Below are 18,420 nucleotides of genomic sequence, written 5' to 3'. Positions count from 1 at the left end.
CTGCTGTTGTTCACTGTAGTTCACTGTCCAACCACCAGAGGACCAGCAGCATGTCTCTGGATCAGGAGATGGTGGATGTTCTCTGAAGGCTGAATTAAAAGTTGATTCTCTGTGAATGAAGGTGTTTTTTTTTTTTAAGAAAGAAAAATATGCAGGAATATTTTTTGATCAAAGAAAACTTGAGCTTTGCTTTGTTCCGTGTTCAGGTTGAAGCAAAACTGGAAACTTTGGCTTCCATATTAAGGTTCTCTGTTCAATCTGGAGGGAGATTTCCTTTCAATAAATTTCAATGTTGGCCAGAGACTTTATCAAACTTTTACATTTCGGCTACCCACTGCGATTTTGAGTTTGACCCGCTGCAGTAAAAGCACAGCAGCGCAGCTGCAGAGCTTGCTGTTTGATGATGGTCTGCTGCTGGCGGTTCATCAGCTGCTTCCTTCCGGGGTCAGGAGGTCGCAGCGCTGCTGGGAAGCCCCGTCATGTCTGTGGAAGTGAGACAGAAATAAACCCTGGACCCTGGTGGTCCTGTTCAGGTTGTTATCCAAGCAGTCACTGAACTCCGCTCACAATAGGACCACTAAATATCACAACAGATTAATAGAGGATCTGTCATGTTTGGCTTTCATCTTTTACTCTCCTGCAGGAGTGGAAACAATGTTGCCAGGAGGTCGCTGGTGTTGCATAAAACAAAAGAAGTTTGAACGCCGTGTTGTGACTCGACCGCCGCTTAGCGTAGGTCAACGATACGGCCAATGAGTCGGCATGAAAAAAGCCACACACACACACACACACACAACTCAAGTCTGTGTACGTGCAGCTGAAACTGTCAGCACACAACCATAAACACCCCCCTCATGTTCCCAAGATGTACTGGTTAATGATCACATCACACACACACACACACACACACACTTGTGCAATCAGCCACCCACACACAATCACAGACACACACACTCACAGGCACACACACACACACACACACACACACACACACACCCACCCACAGGAAGCCTCTGCTGTAATCACGTTTGTCAACATCAGATCTTCATTTTAACTTTTATTTTGAAAGTTTCTTCAGATTGACAGAAGCTTGTTTCCTCTCTTTCCTCTCCTTCTTTCTGGTCTGGAATGTAGAGGAGCTTCTGTATGAATTAATAGAATCTTGTGTTTGTGGGAAGGAAAGTGTTCAGTATGACGACACTGAAACCACAGTTGTGCAATCAGCTTCTGTTTTTTTCTTCGCCACTGACTTCTGCATTCAGTGGAGTTACATCACTGGCAGCAGGTGATGCAGAGAGAGCTCCACTGATCCTCCAGTGATCCTCCAGTGATCCTCCAGTGATCCTCCAGTGGACTGCTGGAGTCAGTCGCTGCGTTTCCATGACAGTTTGTTGCAAAATAAAAGCAACATTTCTAACAATTTCCACAAAGTCCCAATTGCGATTTGCAGGTGTTTCCACTGAATATTGTAAAGCGCAAAAAAAAAAAACGTAATTCTTGTAAAATCTCGTCCCGCAAGATTTTACAAGAATTACGGTTAATGTCGATTGCTGTCCAGAATGCTTGTTCCATTTTTCTCTTTGATGACTTGTAAAAAAAAAAATACTCCGTCTCCTCCTCCGTCCGTCCAATCGTAAACGCGCCATTGCCGCTTGGTCAGTGAACCGGTCACGTGACCCCGTACGTCTTGACGGGTCAATGCCAAAAAACTCTTTGAATGACACTTCAGTGATATTCCTCTATATGAAAACCCACCTGATGAGAGCGTCAGAACCTTCCAGCCAATATTGGAGAGGTTTTTCCAAGTGGAGCTGCTTCCATCACCAGGGTTTTTTTTTTTTTTTTTGCGATTTTTTTTTTGCGCAATTCTAGGAGTCATGGAAACCCAGCCAGTGTTTTGTTGTGTCGTGTGCGTACGTGCGTGCTGTACCTCCCGCCTCACCTCGCTGTGCTCTGCGCTCCCTGAAAAGCCAGTTTCCAAGCCAGCAGCAGGGCTGAAGTTCCTCCTCATCAGGGTGACTTCAGGCTTCATGACTCTGCAGCCACGTTGCTACCAGCGCTGCAGCATGGAGCTTTATTGTTTATATGTTTGCCTACTACAGTTTCTGCACTAGATTTACAGTCTGTCTTATCGTGTGTGTGTGTGTGTGTGCGTGCAGGCCATGGTTGCGTGCTACCCTGGCAACGGCACTGGCTACGTCAAACACGTGGACAACCCCAACGGGGACGGACGCTGCATCACCTGCATCTACTACCTCAACAAGGACTGGACGCTGGTGCGTGGCCTCCTCGCCGCTGCTCACGCGTGTTTGCCACGCGTGTCTCCCAGCGTCTCTAAACTGCTGCTTTGTGTTTGGCGGACCCACCAGGCGGACGGCGGCATCCTCAGGATCTTCCCCGAGGGGAAGGCCTACGTGGCCGACATCCAGCCGCTGTTCGACAGGCTGCTGCTCTTCTGGTCCGACCGCAGGAACCCTCACCAGGTGCAGCCGTCCTACAGCTCCAGGTAGACGACCAGGCTGGAAGAACCCCATGGCTCACCCACCAAACACCAATAATATTATTATATAATGACACTTTTTATTTATTTTTTTATTTATTTATTTAATTCTTTGTTCGAGCATGAAAAGAAGGAAAAGGGAGATAAAACGATACAATAATAAAAACACGCAAGCTTGATACTCAATGAAAAAACACTGTCCACAACTTGAAAACTTTTTAGACTAATAGTGACAATGTACACTTTTTACCTTCATCATACAGGTATTACCTGAAAAATTAGAATATCAAGTAAAGGTTGTTTTATTTTGGCAATTTAACGTAAAAGATGAAAGCAACACATTTTATTGAGCCATTCCACGCACATTGACATCTCAAGCAGTTCCTTGTTGTAACTTTGATTAAGATTTTCAGCTTATTAAATCCACAAACCCACAAACTCAGAAAATTTATAAAATTTGAGGGTTTTTTTTAAGCTGCAAGACCTGATCAGCAAAATCCAAAGAAATAAAAACTTGAAATATATTGATTTGCATATTATTCCTTTACACAATATGTCAAATTCACCTTTTAAGTTGAATTGCAGAAATGCAGCAACCTTTTCAGGATATTCAAATGTTCTGGGTAGCACCTGTAGAACTTCCCAGCCTTTTTGTCATTTTTGCTAATATTTGAAGCTCTGATCAGAAAGGTTTTTCTCTTTGGTACGTCATGTTGTTGTAGTTGGGTTTTTAAAAAAAAAGAAAAAAAAGAAGAAGCAACATTTCATAGCTAATAGTGACTGGAGAAATGCAGCTGGACGAGTATTAATGGCTCTTGCGGGGTCAAGACCTCAGTCAAAGAAACTTCAGAATCTAAAGCTGCTGCAAAGATCAACTCTCACACTTGTGATTTTTTTTCTTGAGTCGCTGCAGAGCAGCTGCTGCTGAAATAAAGCGCAGTGTTTAACCACATGCCGTTGCTGCAGGTACGCCATCACAGTTTGGTATTTTGACTCTGCGGAGAGGGCCGAAGCCAAGAGACGCCACATGATCGGTAAGAGCGCACGCAAATAAGTCATGGATAGAAATATCTAGAAATAAAGAGTTCTTTATGAGCTGCTGGGGGGAAAAAAATATGTAAAGTTAATTTAACGTGAAAGAAGAAGAAGAAGAAGAAGAAGAAGACCTTTATTGATCCATCGGTGGGGAAATTTGCATAATTACAGCAATAAGCAGCGACAAATCAGAGTAACGGAATGTTGAAGTTGTTTTGGGCAAAAAGTTTTGACAAACTCATAATGAAATTATTCAGATTCCTAGTCGCAGCGTTGAACATGTTTAAACCGTGTGACGTGACTCTGTGTGTCGCAGCAAAGCAGCAGGGAAGCAGCTCCAGCTGATCCCCAGGAAATGCTGCCACCTGCCGTTCGCTATGTGGATCTGCAGAACCCCCCCTCGTGACTTGACGGAAAGAGCAGGGGAGAGGAAGACAGTGAGAAGAAGAGAAGATCTTTCAGTGCCTCTGCACTCTAGGATGTTGGGGCAACGAGCTGCGCTGACCCCAGCTGCTGCTTCATCTGCCGCCTGTGCAACCCCCTCTGCTGACGCAGCCACGCTATGCAGCGGACCGCACCTTTGAACGCAGCGCGTCCATCTGGAGGAGGAGCCCCACGTTTACGGGGCACAGGAGAGAACTGTGGAGCCGTTTACAAGTCAACATCCACCAACCGTTGTGTCTGCAAATGTGTCATTTTGCAACACTGTGCGAGTGAAGTTGCGGAAACACCTCAGGAGTTCAGAGTTCAGAGTCCAGAGTCCAGAGCCCTGAGCCCTGAGCCCTGAGGGAAACACACCACTGGCAACCGCCTGCCATCATTGGAAGAGTGGAAATGACCAATTGTTGCTCCACCTGCCTGGTCCTGCAGTGCAGGAGAAGCAGGCAGAGAAGATGGATGATGGATGCTTTACCTGCTTCACGCAGCCTTAACTTAAAATAATAAAACCTCAAAAGCTGGCATGCATTTAAAGACAGCATCATATCCACAGTGTATCATCTTCTCTCATCGTCTTTGCAGCGTCTCGATTTCATATTTGATCGTTGTGATCGCTCTGATTGGCTCGTCCCTAAAGTGGTGAAGTCAGTTCCACTGCGTTGAACAGGTTTGTCTGACTTGCGGGTTCAAGAAAACAAGCCTTGTTTCACACACACACACACACACAAAAAAAATTGCAATTGTAAACTTACAACAAGGAGAGAGTGAGTTCGTTCTTCCATCTCTGGTCCTTCTGTCTGGAAGAAACTATTGTGATTTTTGAAAGCTTTAAGGGGGGCGGGGGGGAACCCCTGAAAAGTTCAAACTGGACACGTTGAGAAATGTTGTTGACATGTCGTGTGTAAATAAATAACTTTGTAAATATGACAACATGAGTGAGCAAGTGTTTGTGTACCAGTGAATAAATGAAGCTTTGGCCTAAAGGACGACCCTGCTGTTTCTCGCTGCTGTCCCCGCTGCTGATGTTGCCACTGCACAGCCTCAGTGGTGTTTTCCAACCACTGAACTACTGCTGCTGAGTGAAGCATCAGTGGAATGTGGAATGAACAGTTTTTGTTGACAAATCAGTGTTCTGCATTTTCCTCTGTGGAAATTGATCACTTTGACATTTTTTTCGGTGTTGAATATGTTGAAGAAAAGTGAAAACTACAACAATACCAGGACACTGCTCTCCTCTTGATCATTGCAGCTCACGAATCAAATTTGAATTGATTTTCCAAAATCTGCCTATTGTATTTTTTTGGAATTTTCTTTTCTTCTGTTCAGACAAATAAAGATGCAAAGGCGTGGCCTGTTTCTGCAGTGATGTCTGCGACCTGCTGCCGTTTGTCTGAACAAAAGAAAATAAAAGTCAATCTATCATTGAAGACCAAACCAACGTTTTTAGTCTGCTAATGAGGAGAGTTTATGCCCTTCAATGCTGAAGCGCATCATATAGAACCACGCAGCGTTTGGTTGTTGCCAAGCTCATGCAGTGCGAACGCTATAAATTCTCAATCTCACTCGCAAACGATTTAATGGAAAAAAAGATTTTCCGATCACGTTTTTGTTGGGTTGCAGTTTCAGTAAGTGTCCAGTTGATGTCGCTGCAGCTCCACTTTAGAAGGTGACGCTGAATCGCTCAGCCACTGATGAACGCCGGGCCAAAGTTGGACACAACATGCGGAAGAAGAAGAAGAAGAAGAAGAAGAAGAAGAAGAAGAAGAAGACCTTTGTTGATCCCACGATGGGGAAATTTGCATGATTACAGCAACGACAAAAAAAGAAAAAAGAAATTGGCTACAGTGCAAAAGGTCGAGAATTATATTAACTGATATAGACAAAAATAAAATAAAAATATTTGTAAGTATGTACTGAAAAAAAAAAAAAAAGAAGCCAGATAAATAAATGCAGCAAGCGCAGTGCAACAACACCACAACGCTGCGGAGCAACAGTAGAAGCAAAACATCTCAGTAGTTTCAAAAGCTGGCGTGATTTAACTGGTGAGGGACGTGCAGGCTGTAGCTACTGGTGTGTGTGTGTGTGTGTGTGTGTGTGTGTGTGTGTGTGTGTGTGTGTGTGTGTGTGTGTGTGTGGGGGGGGGGGGGGGGGGGGGAGCTGCAACGCTGCTACAACGCACGTAAGAATGTGTTGTGTTTTTATTCCAGCAGCACGTTTGCCTTCATTCAGAACTTGTCAGGAAATTTCACAACTCGTGTTGCCGTGATGTCTGCCGTAGGTTCCATCAAAGAGTCCCGGTCCTGTGTGCTCTGATTAAAGCGAGAAGACGACGAGTGTGAATCATTTCATGCCATGTAGACTGAACCCATTCCTCATAACTGTGCTGCTTTTGCGTGTAGTTTCCCCCCCTTAGTGTTTGAGGTGCTTATCAAAACTGATTTCTTCAGCTCTCTCTCCGGAAATTGACACTTTTTTTTCCTTTTCTTTCTTTCTTTCTTTCTTTTTTTTTTTTAGTGTTGAGAAGGTCCATCGACCCCTGTGGTGGCTGCATGTGTCCTAAGGAACAAGCCAATCAGCATGAAGATGATGTTTGCTGTGACGTGGAGAGAGCTCACACCAGGCCACGCGCACCTGTATTTACTTCACTGCAGTGAGTTTGATCTTCAGGTGTTCCTACTGTACTGTGCTATTTCACTTTGACTTTGTGCATTGCTTTCGCAGGCTTGACGCTTCGTGAGGAAAAACCACTCGCAGTCTCTCTTGCAGAAGTCTGATTTGCTGTGCAGAGCATTTCATTGGTTTTACTGAGCGACCCTGCACAAAGTCAAGGTAAAACGGTCAATAGAAAAGTGCTTCTCCAAAGCAGGGATAAATTGCCATTAGAAAAAAAAAAAAAAAACGACGCTGAAGTTGCCGCCACATTCACCGCGGTGCTTCTTAGGTTTGGATTCCACCTTAAAAAGAATTCTGCTCATCCCAACACCGTTCAACATTTAACATTCAGCGAATCCTGTTGAGGTGGATTTTTGACTTAATCATACAGCAGAAATGGACATGTGAGGTATCATTGTAAAGCCTGGGAGCTCTACTATCGCAATCAGTTGACATATTTCACGGGATATCATTTTTGGCCTTTGGAGGGGGGGGGGCTCCAAAGTTGACAACTTTGTCATTGACATCATGGTGTTTTTCAGTTTTTCAGGTGGATTATTTCAAAAACTATACAGTAGAAATGGACATGTTGCCCTATTGGGCCCTAATTTCAGCCATAACCCTAACCCTAACCCTAAAGCAATGCAAGTCTATGGGGTGAAATTTCAACTTTGTCCTAGAGACATGGGGCCACTTGCTTTTTCATCAGGAGCCCCAAGAAGCGCCCACGCCAAATTTGGGACTTCTAGTACTTGAGGAACCCTGAAACCCTAACCCTAATTTCAGCCTTAATCCTAACCCAATGGGGTGAAATTTCAACTTTGTCCTAGAGACATGGGGCCATTGATTGATTGTGATAGTAGAGCTCTTCCAGGCTTTACAATAATACCTCACATGTCCATTTCTACTGTATAGTTTTTGAAATAATCCACCTGAAAAACTGAAAATAAATATAATTTAGTCAAACATCCACCTGAACATAGGCATAATGATTCGCTGAATTTTATATGTTGAAACAGTGTTGGGATAATGCGAATGTGGTGCCAACTTCAGCGTCGTCTTTAAAATGCATTTTACAGATTTGTGCAATGATTCGACTTGTGCTTCATGTTGGGAAACCAGGGACATCAGCAGCAGCAAATATTAAAATAAAAATAAAAACCCAAGTTTTCATCTTTGTTTCATCATCCGTCCATCACGGTGATGATGAAAGGCTGTTCGTTAGGCCTCGGCTCCACCACTGATGCTGTTGGATCTAAATTCCACATCAGACCTCTTTGCTGAGATGGACAGCCAGAGGTTATTAGAAGGAGCTTCAGGTTCGAGCACCTCCTCTCTCTCTCTCTCTCTCTCTCTCTCTCTCACACACACACACACACACACACACACACACACGCGCACACGCACACACACTGCTTGTGATCTATGATTCATGTGCACTCATTTAAAATAGTGTGAAATATTTAAAGTTGGCTGCTCCGCCTCACAGGGTCAACTGACTGACCTCTCCTCTCTTATTACTGCATGGAGGGGCTGAGGGTGCGGGCGAGGGGAAGGAACGGGAGGAAAAGGAGGAGGAGGAGATGTGTTTCAGGAAGAAAGTGTATGAGAGGTAACGAAAGTGAGAAAAACAGAGACGCCTGCAGTCAAGAGCACCGACGTGCTTATTGGCTTCGATTGCTGTTGAATGGTGGAACTACGCTCAAGTCTCACTTCATTTGACTGTTGTTCCGTTGTCATGTTCACGTTCTCGTCCCGCTGCTGAACCTGTGGAACCACGGTGGGTGTGTCGTGGTGCTCGACACGCAACGGTCGCATTAGCTGCGGAAAATGACACACGCAAAAAAAAAAAAGAGAAAGAAGGAAGTTTATAAAATCGAATCGTGAAGTGAAATTCATTGAAGCAAATGATGCAAATGATGTCTAACAGGGTCGGGGGGAGCTGGATAATCCTGTTACCGGTCATATATTGGTGTCGTTGTGATCCGTCAAGAAAGAATAGACATGAGGTCATTCATGCCATGAATGACCTCATTCCTCAAACGCCTTCCCTGAGAACAGCAAATTTAAGAGTGTGAAAAGATCCAGACGTACACGGCGTCGAAACTGAAAACTGTCGTACGCGTTAGCGGTGCCTAGCTGGTTTATTACGGCCAGCTGATCGACGGCGCAAACTGAAGATCAGAACAAAGAAAGAAAAAAAGCAAACAGGATGTAGAAGTGTTCGTAATGTTGGTGAGGAGGTGGAATGTATGGCTGAATGTATTGAACGGAAGAAATGATGCAATCTGGTAGAAAAATTCGAGAGCAAAAAAATTTATTATGAATATGGCACCTGTAAGATGGTCACTGGGGTTACAAAAAGACAGCCGTGTGTGTGTGCGCGTGACATGCTCCCCTGAGCAGATGGAAACCTAGCAAACTGAGAAAGGAACAACCGCTAGAAGAATGAAGTATGTACATCTTGGGCTCGGCAGCATTATTCGTGGTCAGCGAAACTCAAAAAGATGCTTTCAAAAAGTAGAAATCATAGGAAACATGCCAGGCACTCCATGTTAGCATCAGTTAGCTTGGTGGTTTCTGCTTCAGCAGGGGATGAACAGAAAGAAAAAAATAACAAAAAGTACCATAATCTTCTTTTTTTAATATTTTAATTTGTTGTATTTAGAATTTTATAACACTGTTAACATTGATAATAAGAGATTCCCTCTCTCCCATATTTCAGCTACTTGGCACCAAGTTCCTCATAAAAGAATCTGTATAATTGTACAAGAAATAGTTAAAAACACAGACACAGTTTCTTCACAGGTAAATGAAGTGATTTTCAATAATTGCAATTCTTAAACACTATGTATTATTGACAGCAGCGGTGATTAAAGATTTTCACGTTTTTCAAAATCACCAGCCAAGTTTTTCATTTTTGACATAAAACACAGAAAAGAAAAAGAAAAAGAAAAAGAAAAAAACAAACAAACAGAAACAGTTGAAACAGCTCGGATCAGCTGTTTGGGGTTTGTTACATGTGGGTGTATTTCCTGGTTTTGTCTGAGTTATGTGCCCTACCCCCCCCCCCCCCCCCGCCACCCCCTCCCCACCCCCACTACCCCCTTTTACCAAATGGGGTTCTGCCAGTTACTTGTGGCCCATCCCCCGCGTTCACGCAAAACCATCAAAAGTAGAAAAGAGTAAAATCCAGAGGAGCGCTAGAAGCAAAATGCTCCAGAAATTACTAAATTTAACATTCAACCACAATCAACCTGCCAAGAGTCTGGCAGGTTGAGCGGGGCAAATCACATTCCTGTTCTTAAACGCAAAAATAAAGAAATCCATTATTAGAATTCATGACTTTTGACCTTTGATTTTTTTTTTTTTCTTGACGTTTCGACGATACATTGATTGGTCACAGAAAGCACAGACGCTACAGACTGATTTTCCTGATTGAAAAGAGGACATGAGAGGCCTGGAGAAGGTCGACAATGCAAACTTCCATCAGGCCTCCGTCCAGTCCCTGGTTGGGCTACACAGACTTTCAAAATAAAAGGACAAAATAAAACCGAAACAAAACAAAACCTTAAAAAAAAAGAAAAAAAGGGACCTATCAGGCGAAACGAATCGGATGAGCTTACTAAACATGCAGTTCAGTTTTCCAAAACACCTATAAAAATAGATTTATAGTGAGAAATATTTTTTCCTTTTTTAATTTCTTTAGAAATCTCTAAAATCATTATTTTGTCAGTGTCCTGATATTTTTCTTCTTCCCCTTGAACCACTTGTTTAACTTTTGTTTGTAGAAGTTTGCACAGGAAGTCAACAAGTTTGGTGGGAACCAATGAAATACACCCAATGCACACAAGAAGCCCCAAGAAATTCTGGGAACATTTCCCAACGGAGGGTTTGGATGGTTCCTTCCACGCTTTTATTCAATTGAGTATCAATGTTTATTAGTCGTTCAAAAGTTTGAAACTACAATTCCCAGAGTTCCTTGGTGGCTTAAACATGGCTCCATAAACCTTTGAGCTAGTTGAAGATTCTTTTTTTTTTTTTTTTTTTTTTTATCTCTGAGAGGAAAAGGACAGTAAGATAAAGAGGTTTGTATTAAGACTACACAACAGCGAAAAGCAACAGCAGAGGGACGGAGAGGTTAGAGAACTGAAAAGAAGAGGTTTTACATAGACAAAAAAGGAAGCAGCGAAAAAGAGGTGGACTTCACAGGGGTTTTTTTGTTTGTTTTTTGTTGCAAAGGCCACCAAACACGAAATTCCACAAACCTCCACTGGTTTCACTAAGACTGCCGATAGAGGGAGCTAGAGAGGGAGACGAGGCCACAGACTGAAAGAAGGGTCGACGCTTTCGGGGGGGGGGGGGGGGGGGGGGGTGTCCAATTTTGATCCGCCCGGACCGCCGCCCCTTCTTCCTGGTCTAGGCCTCGTCCATCAACCCCCCCCCCCCACCCCCCCCACCCCACACTAGAGAGAGCACAGAGAAGACAAAGGACAAAAACAGCTACAGTAGCTCAGTATATACTGCATATAGTCAACACACACAGAGAGAAGTCGCCATGAAAGACGTTTTCGACAGCCAAGTGACACTTAAACACATTGGTAACACGTTTTTTTTCTTTTTTTCTAACGGCGTAATCACACTGGGTAATAAGGATGGCGGGATGGCGGAAGGCGGCTGTCAAAAAGATGCATGTCGTGACAGTATTTTTTTTTTTTCTCCGGTTTTCGTCGTTTTTAAACTGTTGTTTTTCCCTTTTTTCCCAAAAAAGAGTAATAAAAAGGGAATTTAAAAATGAACAAGAATCACAGTGCTTCAAAAACACCAAACCTGTGAGATTTCTTCTTCTTTTCTTTTTGGCAACAGAGGCTGAGGAAAGGAGGAAGAGCAACACAGAACAGGAGAACGACAAAGACAAAGACATTTTTTAAAGGATTTTTTTTTTTTTTTGTCTTGCTCCAAAAAAATATTTTTGTAGTTACTGGATTGATTGTTTGATAAATTGATTGAAAATGCATGTCTTTATTACAATCTTCTTGTTGATATGTGTGTGTGTTTTTTTTTTTTTTTTTCAATCACAGGGTTCGGCGATGGGATGGAAGAAAGTGGATTCGCTCAGAAAAATCTGGTGGAGGTGATTCTGGTTCAGGAAGAAGAAGGAGGAGAAAAAGAGAAAGTGGAATCACAGTCGTTGAAAGTAAAGGAGGAGAAGGTCTTCAACATTCATCTTCAAGTCAGTAACACTAGCACGTTAGCCTCAGTTTCTCTGAAAAATCAAATCTGGTTAAATTATGGAGAAAGAAAAAACAAAACAAATTATATTACAAAGAAGGCTCAGAATTAGCCAATCATCTGCAGCTTTCAAGGCAAATCTGCCCCGTGTTGGTTCAGCGAGAGCCCGCGGAGGTGCAGCTGACTGCGCAGTTCTGAGGTCAGGTAATTAATAACAATAACTATTACAATAATATTAATAACCGTGATAGTAAGAAGAATAAAAACAGGAAATAATTAGTTCCTCCTCCATAAAATGCAAAGGAAAGGCGGTGAGTCTGTCAACGAGCTGTGGGTTGGCTTTCAGCACCCACTTCAGCCAGCTGAATCAGGGTTACTGGGCGGTCGCTAGCACCATGGATCTCCAGGTTGACAGGTAGAGATGCGATGACGGACAGAGTTAAGTGGCAGGAGACAGTAGCTTGGGATGGGGACGAGTCGAGGAGGTTATGTTTGGCGTGAGACCTGTAGGTTAACTCCTGGGATAAAAAGAGGAAGTAGTAACATTCGATAATTCACAGGTCATTACCCGGCTGACATTGCTTTTTTTTCCCTTAATGCTTGTTTTTGTAAGTTAAATCTGAGATAGAGTACTTTGTCTTATAAAAAAGAATGGAGAAAGAAAAGACAGGATTATTCTGCTGAACCGTTCCCTCAGTCGAGAAACATTCTCAAAAACCTTTTTTCAAAAGATTCTTGACCTCTGAGACCTCTGATGGAAGCGCCGCGGCTCCCTCTGCTCCCGTTGAAAACTTTACTTTTCAATCCTTGATCACATCAAGATACAAACGGCCGAGTGCCACGCAGAGTTTGAGTGTCCCTGTACTGTCCTCCTGGAAATTACGCACAATCAGCATCTTCTCGAAGACGCAAAAAAAAAAGAAAAAAAAAAAAAGACAAACAAACCAAAACACAAAGAAAAAAGTCAAATAATAAAAATTATTTCCGTCAGGCTTCCACAAAGTCCTTAGGCAATATGAATTCTCTGTAGGCAAAAAGGGCTTTTTTTCTGTTTTTCTTTTCTTTTTTTTTTACAAGAAGCAACAACTGGTCCTCTTTCTGTTCAAGTCTTCCATCACAATGAATGGAAACAAGATCCAGCGACAGAGAGACTTAAAGTGAGGAGGAGAGAGACCAAGAGATAGAAAACAGGGTTGGTTGGGGGTTGGGGGTGGGGGGGCATGTCATTCATGTCTATTACACACAAGCTCAGTTGCTCAGATTCAAAGTGCTTCAGTACATCTGGAACTCCTCCCCTGGTCCCTCCTCCTTCTCCTCCACACAGTGCTGCGTCGACAAAACTCAAGTTCATCATAATCATCTTCCATTTATTATTGTTATTTTTGTCCCCCCCTGACCCGCCGCCCCTTTTTTTTTTTTTGTCCATTTCACTCATTAGTATCTTTTTTTTTTTTTATAATTTTTTTGTCTTGGACCCCCCAGCAGTCTGGCGGCTGGCTTCAATCCTCCTTCCTCTCCAGCGTCGTCTGCGTGGCGTGGATGCCGTTGCTGTACATGGGGAACGGCAGCGTGGAGAAAAGCCCGTCGGCCGTGGTGAAGACGTTGGCGGCCGCGCTCGCCATTTGGCCGCCGAGGCCACCGTTCGTGGTGGCTGCCACGGCTGGCGAGCCGGTGAAGGGGCCGCTGATGCCGCCGCCGCCGCCAGTGGTGTTGGTGGCGGCTGCCGCCGCCGCCGCCGACATGTTGAGCCGGTGCACGTGGTGGTAGAGCATCTCCATGGGCGTCTTGGGGTCCAGGCCGAAGCCGGGCCCGTCCACCAGGTTCATGGCGGCGGCGGCGGCTGCGGCGGCGGCGGCTGCCGCTGCCGCGTTGGGCAGCAGGTTGCCCTGCGCCATGGCCAGCGTGACGTCGGCCGGCGCGTAGCGGATGGTGCCGGTGGTGTAGACCCGCGGGGGGGTGCTGTGGGCCGGGGTGCTGTTGGGGGCCAGGGTGGGCGCCACCCGCTGGACGATTGGGAGAACCACGTTGCCGGCCTGCAGACGCTGGAGCGCCTCCAGGTCGCCCGAGTAGAGCAGCGAGGAGGAGGAGGAGGACGAGGAGGAGGTGGGCGGGGTGGAGGTGGTGGGGGTGCCCTGCTGCTTGTCCCGGGGGGAGGCGGAGAGCGGCGGGGACAGGGGGTCGGCGGCGGAGGAGGCGTTGGACGGCGGCGCCAGGCTGGCGGAGGCGGAGGAGGACGGCGTGGAGCTGCCGTTGTAGGGCGGCTTCCTCAAAGCGCCCTCGTTCCCAGGAGGCGTGAGGACCGAGTCTGGGATGGACACCTGCAGGGAGGAGGAGCCGCCGCCGCCACCTCCCTGGGGGGAGGGGAAGGTGTCGTGGCCCCCGGTCAGGGGCCCCGCCGAGGGCTTGGAGGTCATGCTGTAGGGCGACTCGTTCCTGGAGATCTCCCGGTTGGGCGGGTAGTTCCAGATGCTGCTGTCGTTGTCGAAGTTGATGGGCTCGGCCATCTCCGTCTTGATCTTCAGGACGGAGGAGGAGATGGCGGAGGCGTCGGGGGAAGCGGAGGGGGCGAGGAGGTGGTGGTGGGCGGCGCCAGGTCGGCCCGGCTCGGCCAGCGCCACAGCCGCACCGTCCCCACCCATGGCGATGGGGCTGGACGCGGCCGACGACAGGCGGAGCCTCCTGCTGCGGGACGCGTCCCATTTCTGTGCTTTCCGTCTCTTCCGCCTCTTCTGCAGCTTCCCGCCGTCGCAGTCCCGCATGCCGCTACCGTCCTCCTCCACATCATCGTCGTCCTCGTTCTCCTCCTCCTCCTCTTCCTCTTCCTCAGACGAAGAGCTCTGCGGGTGGTGCAGCTGGACGTCCTCGCTGTCCCCGTAGTGCTCCACTTTAATGTGAAGGCCACCCAGGTGACCCAGTCCTCCGATGGCCCCCAGGGGCCCCAACCCACTCAGTCCTGCTAACCTCCCCAGCCTTCCTCCTCCTGCTCCTCCTCCTCCAACTCCCGCCACCTCCTCCTGCTCCTCCACCTCTCCGTCCGAAGGCTCCAGACTGTCGTCGCTGTCTTGGCTCTCGGGGTTGCTGGAGCTGTCGCCCTCCTCCTGCCGCTTCATCTCCTGCTCAGAGGAGCAGTGAGGCTGGCCCGGCTGCTGGTGGCGCTTGCTCTCGGCCTCGGGGTCCTCGCCCCGCTCCGACTGGAGACCCGGTTTCCCTTCGGACTTGGCATTCTCGTTGTCTAAGAGACACAGAGTTCAGTTGGTTAAAGACTGCCGACGGTTTGAGTCACTGACATGGATTCTGCAGTTGCTGCAGGACGAGTTAGCAAAACGCATTACATCCAATCAGCCACAACGACATTCTTTTTGTGCGTGTGTAACATTTGGAGATTTTGATAAGCAAAAGTGACATCAAGTGGTTACATGTGAGATTGCAGCACTCTTTCACTCCCCCTCCCTCTCCTGAGCCTGCCAGTGAACTACAGTGTCACAAACCTTGGATACCTCGTCCAGCTCCTTCTTTGTTGGTTTATTTGAGGACGCCCCCTAGCGTTCACCCTAAATATGAAACGTGCTGTCAGGCAGCTGGATTGTCCACACCAGGCTTCCATAGAAATATGGCGGCGCAAGATGGCAGCTAACTGGAAGCAAAACCCTTATTGATCTATGGATAAAATCCACTCTCATAGAATTCTAATTATCTATATCTATCTATAATAATCCCAACCAAATATTACATCCTAAACCTAATGCAAAATGTCTTGGATTTTCCCTCCATAAAACAAGTTCAAGGAAAACTAGAATGGCGCTCTTGTTCAGTGTCAGTACTGCAGCATGCAGGCGTTAGTTTTATTACACATGTCCACTTTCCATCGCGACAGAATGTTGGAACTTTCCTGAACAAGTTGCAGCGCAATGATATTTTAATATGTGGCTAAAAGATTAGATGATTGTAAGGGGAAAAAGGGTTTGGGCTCAATATGGAGATTTAAATGCAAGCTGGGCATTCGAAGGATTAGTTCAAAAAATTGAAATTTCCCCCATTTAATCCACCCACTGACGTCCACGGGATCTCTAAAGACATCTTCTAATCTATGAAACCAAACGCAAGGATCGTAAGGGGAAAAACTTTCCCGCTGAATGGAAACCTGTTGTAGCCACTGACTTGTATGGCCTCATTCACATGTTCATAAAACACGGCAGCCCAATTAGGTGTGGAACTGTGAACGGCCGCCTTGGCTTCTATTGAGTGGAATTACATCCCCTGGTGAAACTGGAAAAGATGGTGATTAGAAAATGTCACCAGAGCCTCTGCAGCCATCAGCATGAGAGAAATTTTAATTTTGAAAGTCTAGAGTGTACTATTTGGCTTAATTTATAATTTTTTTATATTGGTAAAAGCGTAATGGAGTAATAAAGCCTTTTAATACCTAAATAAAAGTGTAAAGTCAAAGTACAACAAAAGTAATTTGGTTTTCCTAGCCTTCTTATATGTATATCAGAATCTCCATAGATCAATCAGGGTTCCAGTGCTCCCAGTTAGCTGCCATCTTGCACCAGCATATTTCTAAGGAAGCCTGGTGTGGACAATCCAGCTGCCTGACAGCAGAGCGTTTTGTATTTAGCGCTCACGTCTTTAAATAAAGCAACAAAGAAAAAGGGTTAGTAATCCAGGTTTGTGCTTGCAGACCATCGTAGTTCACTGGCCGCTCAGGAGGGGGAGAGTCCTGCAATCTAAAATTTAACCTCTTGAAGTAGTTGTGTCTACTTAAAAATTTCCAAATATTACACACTGGACCTTAAAGAAAGGATCTGCTGTTTCATTGGTCGGCTGTGTTCAGCACATGAGCTTGTTTTGTATTAAACACTTAACCTTTAGTAGCAGCTGCGGTGAACGCACGTTCAGCTGAGCACTACATGGATCAAGATGAGGAACTGATACTTTTTTTTAAATTTTAAAAATATTTTAAAGATTTAAAATAGCTGTGATACAAACGCCATTTGATTTCGATGCTAAAAATTCAGTTGTGTTTGGCTTCCTGTGCAGTGACTCCCAGGTGTTGATCCTTCTCGTGTCCCACACAGCTTTTCCTTGTGCTGGGTCGTGTTGTGGCTGCACTGCTGTGTGTGTTCATTCTCTGTCCAGCCCATTACACACACAACCCAGCAACTCTTGCACCCTGCCAAGCTCACTCTGAGGCCAGCGGCTTCCCAGCTGGCAACACTCTGACTCGCTCGTGGCACCTGAAATGTCGACTCAATTGCTTCGTCTGGGGGGAAAACCTTGCATCTCCATTAAGTGGGCCTTCCAAGCAAAACACATTCATGCTCTGGCGGCAATCGAAAGTGGACCTGCGGTTTTAAGTGTGTCCCAAGAAGGGTTTTATTTGGTTTATTTACTTAATGCGGTAAAAAAAAAAAAAAAAAAAAATGAAAGACCACATATCGGGTTCAGTCAGGTGTGAAACCATCACGCCTCACTTCCAGCGTTCCACCTGGTGTTTTCACAGTCCAGCAAACTTTTTAATTGGACAATTTGTCACCAGGGTTAAGCTGCCATCCACTTCTAAGATACATTTTGGGTAAGTGAATTGCAAGATTCCAAATAAGGGAACGTGCCAATAGAACAGATAGACAATCAAGCAGCAGCAGCTCTATTGAAAGTGCTCTTGGAACTGGAGGGGAAATTAGAGGGAAAGTCATCTCCAGCCACATAACATCAAGTCATTGGAATGCAGCTTTGAAACTAGTTATTAACCTTTGTGAGGTGCCCCCCCTCCCCCACAACCTGTAGTGCAATTATTTATGATTAAGCACATTGATTCCTACTTAATAGAAAAATAAAAGAGGATTAAAGCTGCAAGCAGCGTTTGCGGGACTGAGCCTATGTGGCGGCCGCCTGCCGACGACGTCCGCCACCTGCCGACGCCCACCGATGACCCCCGACACCTGCCGACGCCACCCGACGCCTGCCGACGCCCCCCGACACCTGTCGATGCCCCCATCCGGACGCCTGAAATCCCCTGCCGGCACCTGCCGACCCCTCCGGACGCCTACACGGTGGGTTTTCTGGTCATTTTTTCTACCAATGAGTTTGGAGTGTGTATGCACAGAATCAGCCACAATAAAGAAACACACATCAGAAAAAGAAAACCTTTAGCATAAATATTTCAACCCCAAATTGACATGCCGAGATTACAACACGTGACCCCTGGCCTCTACGATTAGAAAAGAAGAGGGATCTGTAAGTTCAGAAGTACTTTGACAAATATTTCTGCATGTTTTTCTCTTTCTGATGCATTCATACACTACTTTGGCAGTATGTGTGTATAAGTAAATGTACAAAACAGCTGGGAGGGAAGGGCTTTCACATAAGTGCCGATAACGGCATCAAATTACCACCAGGGTGAAACCAGGCACGTTCACAGTTCTATATTTTTCTATGTGTCTATTAAGTTCATAATGACCCTTTCAGTTTGAACCCGACCCCGTCCGGCACTCATTAGGGTTTGGTCAAACAGTCGGCGTTGGACACTGGCAGCTCCCTGCTTGTCGCTCCATGTAAACGGC

The 18,420-nt window shown here is 45.7% G+C and overlaps 2 protein-coding genes across 3 annotated transcripts in view; one reads left to right on the top strand and one right to left on the bottom strand.

The window, feature by feature from the left end:
- Positions 1-4,956, top strand: part of egln3 (egl-9 family hypoxia-inducible factor 3) — a 10,906-nt gene extending 5,950 nt beyond the window's left edge. The window contains exons 2-5 of the mRNA XM_076027713.1: positions 2,160-2,276; positions 2,370-2,506; positions 3,467-3,534; positions 3,852-4,956. Of these exons, the coding sequence (XP_075883828.1) occupies positions 2,160-2,276; positions 2,370-2,506; positions 3,467-3,534; positions 3,852-3,880 (351 nt within the window). The 3' untranslated portion in view covers positions 3,881-4,956. The remainder of the gene's footprint in view (positions 1-2,159; positions 2,277-2,369; positions 2,507-3,466; positions 3,535-3,851) is intronic.
- An 8,381-nt stretch (positions 4,957-13,337) lies between these two features.
- Positions 13,338-18,420, bottom strand: part of npas3 (neuronal PAS domain protein 3) — a 240,477-nt gene continuing 235,394 nt past the window's right edge. For both annotated transcript variants that reach the window (XM_076027729.1, XM_076027730.1), the window contains exon 12: positions 13,338-15,089. In XM_076027729.1, the coding sequence (XP_075883844.1) occupies positions 13,357-15,089 (1,733 nt within the window). In that variant the 3' untranslated portion in view covers positions 13,338-13,356. The remainder of the gene's footprint in view (positions 15,090-18,420) is intronic.

Source organism: Nelusetta ayraudi, unplaced genomic scaffold (assembly GCF_046127955.1).
Source record: "Nelusetta ayraudi isolate G7.1 ecotype Tasmania unplaced genomic scaffold, CSIRO-AGI_Nayr_v1 ptg000021l, whole genome shotgun sequence".
Taxonomy (NCBI): domain Eukaryota; kingdom Metazoa; phylum Chordata; class Actinopteri; order Tetraodontiformes; family Monacanthidae; genus Nelusetta; species Nelusetta ayraudi.
This window is presented reverse-complemented; position numbering and strand designations above follow the sequence as displayed.